General features: G+C 44.9%; 1 protein-coding gene across 12 annotated transcripts in view; it reads left to right on the plus strand.

The window, feature by feature from the left end:
- LOC117487026 (nesprin-2) overlaps positions 1-9,607 on the plus strand; it is an 82,573-nt gene extending 72,966 nt beyond the window's left edge. For 6 of the 12 annotated variants that reach the window (XM_034135674.1, XM_034135678.1, XM_034135677.1 and 3 more), the window contains 16 exons: positions 558-720; positions 995-1,185; positions 1,757-1,910; positions 2,043-2,225; positions 2,743-2,880; positions 3,145-3,336; positions 4,050-4,332; positions 5,428-5,517; positions 6,298-6,434; positions 6,557-6,683; positions 6,927-7,129; positions 7,209-7,373; positions 7,761-7,889; positions 7,971-8,171; positions 8,475-8,548; positions 8,970-9,607. In XM_034135674.1, the coding sequence (XP_033991565.1) occupies positions 558-720; positions 995-1,185; positions 1,757-1,910; positions 2,043-2,225; positions 2,743-2,880; positions 3,145-3,336; positions 4,050-4,332; positions 5,428-5,517; positions 6,298-6,434; positions 6,557-6,683; positions 6,927-7,129; positions 7,209-7,373; positions 7,761-7,889; positions 7,971-8,171; positions 8,475-8,548; positions 8,970-9,201 (2,662 nt within the window). In that variant the 3' untranslated portion in view covers positions 9,202-9,607. The remainder of the gene's footprint in view (positions 1-557; positions 721-994; positions 1,186-1,756; positions 1,911-2,042; positions 2,226-2,742; positions 2,881-3,144; positions 3,337-4,049; positions 4,333-5,427; positions 5,518-6,297; positions 6,435-6,556; positions 6,684-6,926; positions 7,130-7,208; positions 7,374-7,760; positions 7,890-7,970; positions 8,172-8,474; positions 8,549-8,969) is intronic. The other 6 variants (XM_034135683.1, XM_034135685.1, XM_034135679.1 and 3 more) reach the window with 5 other exon arrangements.
- Positions 9,608-9,875: the final 268 nt, after the last annotated feature.

Genomic DNA, 9,875 nt, shown 5'->3' on the forward strand with positions numbered 1-9,875 from the left:
GTGTGTGTGTGTGTGTGTGTGTGTGTGTGTGTGTGTGTGTGTGTGTGTGTGTGTGTGTGTGTGTGTGTGTGTGTGTGTGTGTGTGTGTGTGTGTGTGTGTGTGTGTGTGTGTGTGTGTGTGTGTGTGGTGTGTGTGTGTGTGTGTGTGTGTGTGTGTGTGTGTGTGGTGTGTGTGTGTGTGTGTGTGTGTGTGTGTGTGTGTGTGTGTGTGTGTGTGTGTGGCCAGTCTCCATGGTAACTTTAGAAGTGCTATTGCAGGATACCTGGGACCATTTTAGGATATTGGAAGTTAGTCTTTCTTTTGATATTTCTCTTTGTTTGTTTCTTAGTTTCTGTATTTTTACCTTTTTGTCTTTCTTGTAATTTCTTTATTGATATTTATTTGGTCATGGTTATGTACAAATGAACATTAATCTCATCCATACAGTAGAAAGGAGATGGTCTGATTTAGCTACTAGCTTTGTTGCAAAATGTTGTCCCAATGTGTGCTAAATGGTTACTAAATAGGACATTTGGGTGCTACCTTTTTTAAGCAGTGTGTGTGTGTGTGTGTTTAGGGTGAAGAAGCTGAAGGAGACTCTGGCGGCGGTGCAGCAGCTGGATAAGAACATGAGTAACCTCCGATCCTGGCTCTGCCGCATCGAGGCCGATCTGTCTCGCCCCGTCACCTACAGCGTGTGCCACCACCAGGAGATCCAGAAGAGGCTGGCCGAGGAGCAGGTACACACACACACACACACACACACACACACACACACACAGTACACACAGTACACACACACACACACACACACAGTTTTTCTACTCACTGTCACTCTCACTAACTCTTTGTCTCTCTTTATGATAAATAATTCATATCTGTCCTTTGTTTAATTTTGGGAGTGGGTGGTCTCATGCAGCCCTCCATCTGTATCTCTGTGAGCTGATGTCCACCACATGGTTTCACTGACATGTCCTGATGTCTGTCCTCATGTCCTCCCATGTGTGTGTGCAGGGGCTGCAGCGGGACATCGAGCAGCACACGGAGGGCGTAGCGTCGGTGCTCAGTCTGTGTGACGTTCTGCTGCGGGACGAGGACGCTGCCGGGGGCAACGAGGCGGAGAGCGACTCCCTGCAGGAGACCAGCCACAGCCTGGACCAGCGCTGGAGGGCCGTCTGCTCCTTGGCCCTGGACCGGAGGCTCAGGTAGGAGCTGAACACACGCACACGCACACGCACACACACACACACACGCACACGCACACGCACACACACACACACACACACACACACACACACACACTGGAGGGAGTCCTCGCACTTCACCACATTCAGATCAGGCTGATCAGTGATACCCTCATCCTTACAGTACAGTACATGCAAACATGTTTTGAAGATGTTACACAATAGGATCTTTGTTTATTACTATAACTACTGATATGTACATGTAACTTTATTTGTATGATTGTTATACATTTACATGAAATGGCTTCAACTGAGTAATACATAGACTATCCTCTGAGGTTTGTAGGTCAGTCCTTCTGCAGGCAAGAAACCTGTCGATTTTTTTATTATTAAAATAGTGAGTGTTAATTCAAATCCTTAAGACTAAATAAGTTTTAGGGGACACTACAAACTCAGATGATTGCAGAAGATGAATAATGGCACTGTTTTAAGATTAAAGCATTACTCACATGTTAAACATCCATGTATTGGTTCGAAAAGGCTTCATCACTGTGTCGTAGAATAACTCTAACCACAGCACGATGTGTCCTAGTAGGATCGAGGAGACGTGGAGACTCTGGTGTAAATTCCTCGATGACTACTCTCGGTTTGAGGATTGGCTGAAAATGGCCGAGCGCACCGCTGCCAACCCCAACTCTGCAGACGTCCTTTACACGGTCGCCAAGGAGGAGCTCAAGAAGTTCGAGGTCAGTTGTGAGGTCAACAGACGGATCAGACTTGAAGAGGCTCTGTTTGCTTGTTTGTTGCCAGAAAAACAATTGTATCCCCTTGTTATCTTCTACATCATGGTTCATCCCTCTTCCACTGGTCTTCTGTAGGGTTTCCAAAGGCAGGTTCATGAGCGGCTCACACATCTGGAGCTGGTCAATAATCAGTACCGCCGCCTGGCCCGGGAGAACCGCACCGACCGAGCCAGCCAGCTCAAAGCTATGGTCCACGAGGGGAACCAGCGCTGGGACACGCTGCACCGCAGAGTGGCCGCCATCCTCCGCAGACTGAGGGTAGAGACAGGGGCAGAGGGCGGGGCATCCCCATCATTGGTCAACTATTAGCTATGAAATATAGTGATTCCCCAAAGATCAGAGTAATATAGTCAAAAAAGTCAACTTAATTGGCAATCTTTCAGTTTGTGTGTACAGACAGAGAGAATTAATACCGTTTCCCACAATCCTGAATACAAAAATACAAATATATATACAAATATGTATATCCTATATATACACAATCAACAGACACATTTATACATATGCACACATTAAGATAACACAACAATCAATATATACCAAATAACAGTCACTTCAATATCTTTGGGAATGTACATTAGTGCAAGACTGTCCATAGCAGCACAACAAGTGTCTGGTGCTGGAATTGAGTGTGAGTGTGCGGGGAGTTATAGTCCAGTGGGGGGAGAGTGGGGAGAGTTCAGCCTCCTGACAGCCTGGTGTAAAAAACTGTTCTTTAGTATACTTGTTGTTCCTTTCTGCCCTGTTATTCATCATTGTCGTACCTTTCTCTCAGCATTTCACGGGTCAGAGGGAGGAGTTTGAAGGCACCAGGGAGAGCATGCTGGTTTGGCTGACGGAGCTCGACCTGCAGCTCACCAACGTCGAACACTTTTCAGAGAGCGAAGTCCACCACAAGATCCAACAGCTCAATGTAAGGACACAACAGATATATAGAGACACGTGTTTTATGGTGCACAAACTGCAGGTTACCCTCAATGTGTAAAAAAAGGCTCTATTTCATTTCATTGATTTTTAACCTTCATGTTAAGGTGGTAAAGGCTCTGACTGTTTTTATGTCTTGTTAATTTGGGAAGGTTGATTCAAATAGAGCTGTATTACAATTAACATATGTGTATTGGTTCTTAATTCATCCAACCAATGTATCAATCAATCAATGTAACCCTCCTTCCTGCAGAGTTTCCAGAAGGAGATCACGCTGAACACCGAGCGCATCGACGGCCTGATCGTGTTCGGGGAGGGTCTGATCCAGAAGAGCTGCCCGCAGGACGCAGCTCTGATAGAGGAGGAGCTGGAGGAGCTGCACTCGTACTGCCAGGAGGTTTTCAGCAGACTGGTGCGCTTCCACCAGCGCCTCAGCCAGCCCCCGGTGAGCTGACGCACGCACACACACACACACACACACACACACACACACACACACACACACACACACACACACACACACACACACACACACACACACACACACACACACACACACACACACTACTTCCATTCATAACTCAATTTATGCAGAGATTAAAGGTCCCCTATCATACTGTTTTTCATCAATATATTATAGGTGTCAGATATATACAAAACATGTCTCTGAAGTGTTTGGCTCCAAACACCAAACAGATCATTGCAGCATTACCCATAATCCCCTCTGTTTCAGCCCTGCTTCCAAAGTGCTGATTCTCTGTCTGTTACTTTAGATGAAAATAAGGAGCCCCTCCCCACGCCCCTCTGAGAGATATTTGGTTAAAAAGAACACAATGGTGCTCTAGGAGGAGATTCAGGTGATAAGGGGGGGGGGGTTACCTTGGTTGCTGATTGGCTAATGGTTACACAAGCCAAAACATCGTTATGACATCACAAAGTGGCCAAAATCTGATCAGCTCATTTTCAGACAGGTTTTTATATAAATGGATCAGGACAAAAAGAGAGAGAATCTCTTTACACAGAGGGGACGCATGTTTATGTATAAAAGAGATGAAAAAGTGGATTTAGCATAATAGGTGACCTTTAACATCGCAATTTTTCTATTCTTTAACCGATGTAGTACATTGTGTACATCAATTCATACCTGATTCATTTTAGATAAAAGAAGAACCGGAGCTCTCTAGAAGCACCTTCTATCTGGAGTCCAGCCTGGAGCTGATTGGCCGCCCGAGGTTGGGGCGGAGCCAAGGAAGCCTCCTGGCAACGCCCACCCACCTGCTGGCGTCTCCGCTGGAGCGCTCGGGGCGGGAGACCCCGGTGAGCGTGGACTCGCTGCCGCTGGAGTGGGACCACACCGGAGACGTGGGGGGGTCGTCACATGAGGAGGATGAGGAGGAGGAAGAACATGAGGACGACAGAACTTACTTCAGCGCACTGTCAGGTAGGTTTATAGAAACACAGAGATTTATGGACAAGAACATACACTATTTACCCATTCCTATTATTATTTTGTTGTATGCGTTGAGTGAACGGAGTAAGTGTTTTAAATGTAACAAGGTAATGAAACTGGAATGCCATCTTTAGCTTCGTCTAGCAGACCACATCACCAACAACTTATCGGTATTATCCATTAGGTCACGGGTTTCCACATTTTCCAGGGACCCCCTACTGCAAGAAAATGTTCCTTGGCAGCATCTGGAACTAGTGAAGTGCCTTATTCATGACAGATTGACATGAGTTTTCACAATCATATATCCGAGTATCTATTGCAAAGTTAACATGGCTGGAAGTAATGACCAGAATATCTTTATCTCGCAGATCCCACTTTAAGAATACCCTGACTGTAATGGTGGTTACAGTGGTTGTAGAGGAGAGAGAAAAGTTAAACGGACACCCGAAACAGCAGAACGACTGAGAGAAGGAATCCTTTAAGATATTTCTGGTTTACTGGAAAAGCTACTTCTTACTTTCGTTCTGCTGGTTGACCAAATGAATCTGCAGGGGTGTCAAACTCAATTTCATCGCGGGCCACATCAGCATTATGGTTGCACTCAAAGGGCCGGTTGTAACTTAAAGACTATATAAATAGATAATATATATCAAATAATGTATTATATTACATAATTGCCTCTTCATTGGATTATTACCGGATAGGGTAATAACTTCATAATTAACTATGTCTGAAAGCAGAAGTCTGGGGCAAATAATTGCAAGTCTCTTCAGTGAGAATGTCACAAAATGATTTAAAAAGAAAAATCAAATTCAGAGAAAAAAGTCAAATTTGAGATGCATTGTGGGACATGTAGTTTATGGGCAACATGCTTCTGTAAATCATCATGTAACCGTATAATAAACATATTATATTCTTTGCAAGCTCTTGTGGGGCCGCATGAAATGAAGTCGCGGGCCGGATTTGGCCCCCGGGCCTTGAGTTTGACACCCCTGCGCTAGACTTTAGAGGAAATGGGATTTCTAAAAAGTGAAAAAAGACAAAATATGACATCAATTTCACACACAATCAAACACATCCCTACAGCTCTGGTCTGCCCCCTCTCTCCCCCAGAGGTGACTGAGAGTCAGGAGGACTTTGTCGAGGCCCCAGAGGCCCAGCGAGCCTCCTCTCTGGGTAGGCATCAGGAGATCTTCACCTTCTGCTTAATAAATCCACTCACGGCTGTTTCCATATGTCTGTCATGCTGCTGTCGCTGACACTTTATTTCCTGTAGCTGTGGTTTGGAACATCCTTCACTGCCAACGCAAACACTTTCTACCTTATTTCTCTCACACATTTATGTTTAAGAGGTATTTTTCAAACTTGTGTTCCAAGTTAATAAACTGTATATCATTGGATAGCTTTCATTTTGGGGAGAAACACAGAATTATTTTACCCCGACAACCTTTCTTTCATTTACCGGTCCAATCTGTTTTGTCGTGTTCATTTCAGCTCCTTCATTCATGACCTTTCATCCTCCTCCAACATCCTGTCTTTAATCTCCCTCACTTTGTTTTACCGCCTTTCTGTTCCTCTACTTCACTCCTCCGATCATTTTTAGACATTTATAAAACTCTAAATGACCCTTGATCCTCAAAATCTTTGCATTGACCATTGAATCATGCTGTTTCTTTAAATAGGTCAAAATGCTCAGATTACTAAGGTATACAAATGAAGCATGTTCTACCTGCTCAAACATGTGAAATATGTCATAAAGTAAAAACTACCACACAGATACCAAGCTGTTCATTTCCCTGTGGCGGTTGATTCAAACTTGGGTTGCATATTTTCTTGGCTTTGGACTTCACAATTGTTGCATCATAACGTTTTGTAACTTGGAAGTACTTATCACGAGCAATAAGGGAATAATACTGGATTGTCTTTGGTTTAACTTTTCTTTGCTTGTTTTTTCAGTCTCAAGCCTGGAAGCACTTGAGTCTCCAAGATGGCGGTCCCAGGAAGACGCAGAAACACAGTCCCTGCAGCTGGACTCTGAGGGCCACACTGAGGCCCCCCCCACCCTCACCAGCACCCCTCGGAAGCAGGGCTATGTACGTTCAGTAAACCAGTTAACAAAACAATAACTGAGAATTATGAGTAGATGCTTCATACAGTTTGCAGCTCCAGCTCTAAACACATACTGTGTGTGTGTGTATGTGTGTTGTGTGTGCAGCTGCATCTCATGTCTCAGTGCAGTGGCAGCATCGAGGACATTAAAAGAGTTTCTCTGATCCTGGATGATGAGGAGCGTCCGGAGGAGCTCGGGCTGACGGGACTGACAGCTTCAGACAAACAGTCAGGTGAGACGCTGGGAGACTCCATGTTCTCTGTATCGTTTAAGGTACAAAACATAGCAGTATGGTTGCAGTATTGTTGAGTGTTAAACACGTGTTACCTGCATAACAAGGGGAAAAGACGTCTCTTAGGAGATACTGATTTCAGCTTTAAAGGAACAGTTAAAGTGGATATTAATGCAATGAGTTGCTAAGCGGTGATGATATAAATACATCTTTAAACAAAAACACTAATGTCCGTGCTCTCAGGTGTGATTGAGCGCTGGGAGCTGATCCAGGCTCAGTCTAGGAGCGACCTGCACGCCGACCCTCAGGAGCCCCAAAATCTCTCATCTGACCTCGATGACATCACTTCCTGGTTGGAAAAAGTCACCCCGGAGCTGGAGCGCCTCCAGCAGTCCGACCCAGCAGCCAGTATCGAGGACATGGCAGCCAGAGCCAAAGAACTGAAGGTGAAAGGAAAGACCTAATCCAACAGATCTGATGATCAGCATTCAGCTGTTGCTTATACTCATGTCTGTTCTCCTGCAGGAGATGCAGAAGATGTTTACCCGCTACAAGTCCATCATGCTGTCAGTCAACCTGCGGGCTCCGGAGCTGCAGAGAGTGGCTGCTATGAACCGAGGGTGGAGCAGAGCCTGTTCCAGCCTCCAGCTGTGGGACAGCAGCCTGAGGGGCACGCTGATGCGCTGCCAGGTCAGGAGAGAGTCTAAATACACTATTACTACTGATACTTTGGGCTTTAGTTTCTTTGAAGATTTTAATCAGTAAAAGAAATCTAATTAATCCAGATTTCTTTTAGATTGAGCTACCCATCAGTATATAAAGTCATTACAGATCCACCTTTACCAGCTGCAACATTAAAGCCATGCACATATAACTGCATCAATAATGATATATAACATTTTGAAATGAGCCATTCTGCATAAGTACTTTTACTTTTGGTATATTGAGTATATTTTGATGCTAATACTGTATGTTTACTTGTAACCGAGTATTTTTTCCCTGTAGTATTGGTACAATTATTTAAGTAGAACATCTAATATGTTTCCATCACTGTCTTCACCCTTCTTCTCCCTGCAGGAGTTCCATGAGCGCCTCCACTCCCTGCTGCTGTGGCTGGCCCACGCAGAGAGCCGGCGCTACGCAGTGGACATCAGAGACCCACACACACCTGTGGCAGCGCTGCAACAACACCGCAACACACTCACAGTAAGCACAGCACCATGCTTTGTTGTGTATTCATTCTCCTGCTGTTCTGCCCCGTCACCCTGTGTAATGTTTGTGGTGCAGGCTCTGCAGGCGGAGCTGCAGGCCAGGCAGGCTCAGCAGGTGGAGCTGCAGGCGCTGTGGGCGCAGCTGCAGCCGGAGGACGGGGCGGAGGAAGAGGAGGAGAGCAGAGAGGCCCAGGAGAAGCTCCACGTGACGGGGAGCAAACTGAAGCTGCTGCTGAGGCAGGTGGAGCAGGACCTCAGCACCCTGCCGCCACAGCTGGTGAGAGCTTACAAATATCGTACTCATGTCAAACTCATTTATAGACCTTATAGATTTAAAAGCTGTCATAAAAATAGTACTAAAAAAGCCAAGTATCTATCATAACAGTTTTAAGCCTGAGTATTGTATGTCGAATATAATATCTTATGAAAAGTGAAAAGAAGCAAAAGTCAGCTGTCAACTTAGTACTGTATGTCACATTACATTAAAGTCATATTATAGTATGTCAGATAAATTGTACGTTGTTTTTGGACATCCTGTCATGAGAGATTGTGAAACAATAACATTTCTTTGTCTCTTCAGGGTTGTGAATCTGCATCAGAAGTCCAGGGACAAAGCTCCTCTGCAGATCCAAAGAAAGGTTCCTCTCCTAAAAGGTAAAACAGGAAAAACTAAATGTTACATTTGAACACTAGACATGTATTAATAGCCCAAACAAGTAGAAACAGCAGGTCAGGAAGGCTTTACTTAACAGGAAAGATTCCAGGAATAAAACCACCATGTATAAATTCAGTGGAAACGACGAATCAAACAAAGAAATCTTCTCAAGATGAATCACAGCAATCCATTAGTTGCACTAAATAACAGAAATGAAGTTACAGATAACCAAGCATTGAAAGGGCACTGTGTGTAAACGGGTATTAATCAGTGTTTTCAGTCAATGGTGTGTTCAAGTGTGAACTGTGGATGGCTTGCAGTTCATTTAGTGTTGGCAGTCTCTCCTGATTTTAATGTCTTTGTCACTAAATCGTTCGTGTGTTTTTTCTGTACTGACCTTTATTCCTGTGTGTGTTGCAGAGAGAGGAGGGACTTGTCTCCCCCCCGCTCCTCCTTCTTCTACAGAGTCCTCCGCGCTGCCTTCCCCCTGCACCTCCTCTTCCTCTTCCTCCTGCTGCTCCCCTGTATCATCCCGTGGTCGGAGAGCGAGCCCGGCTGCACCGCCGCCAACAACTTTGCCCGGTCCTTCTACCCCATGTTAAAATACACCAACGGCCCCCCCCCCCACCTAACAACGCTGAGGACCAACTGAGAAACACAAGCCACCTTTCTGTCACACTGAACAAACGTGTACAAATAATGTAAAGAAGTGATAGTCTTCTAAAACTAAAATGTATTTCTATTCTTGAAGATTTGATCTTAGAACAGATTGTATTTATTTTATAAACAAAACCATGCATTTGACTGCATTTTAAATCTGGAAAAACACCAGCTTTGAACAAAAATGCAGATATTCTAGTTTAATAATGCAATGGTCTCTACACTACTGCAGCCTCATCTCCTCTTAAGAAGAGACGCATAGTGTACTGTAGCAGAGACAACAAAGAGGCGTACAGTAACGGTACGTCTACACAGCAGCGTTAAAAAAATCTTGGAGGTGGGCGTATCTGAAGCTTGAGGATTTTTTGCGAGCAACCAATCACATGAATCTCCCGCCCGCGACATACGAAGCAAAAAAGCCCGAAGTAAACTGGATATAAACGCCCCAAAACAGGCGAAAACCTACCACTGTCTCTGCCACCTCCCTCCATGCCTGGCTCCTCCGGTTTATATCCCGGTAGGTCTGGTCATAAAGCACCGGGTGATTGATTCGCTACCGCTAATTTCTCCTCCATTTTTTGGAATATGAGGAAATGACCTGCGGTATGTCTCTCCCAGCATACACGCCGTTTGATTGGCTAGAGCTTGAACTGTCAGATTTGCGTA

The sequence above is a fragment of the Trematomus bernacchii genome, unplaced genomic scaffold, assembly GCF_902827165.1.
Source record: "Trematomus bernacchii unplaced genomic scaffold, fTreBer1.1, whole genome shotgun sequence".
NCBI classification, from domain to species: Eukaryota; Metazoa; Chordata; class Actinopteri; order Perciformes; family Nototheniidae; genus Trematomus; species Trematomus bernacchii.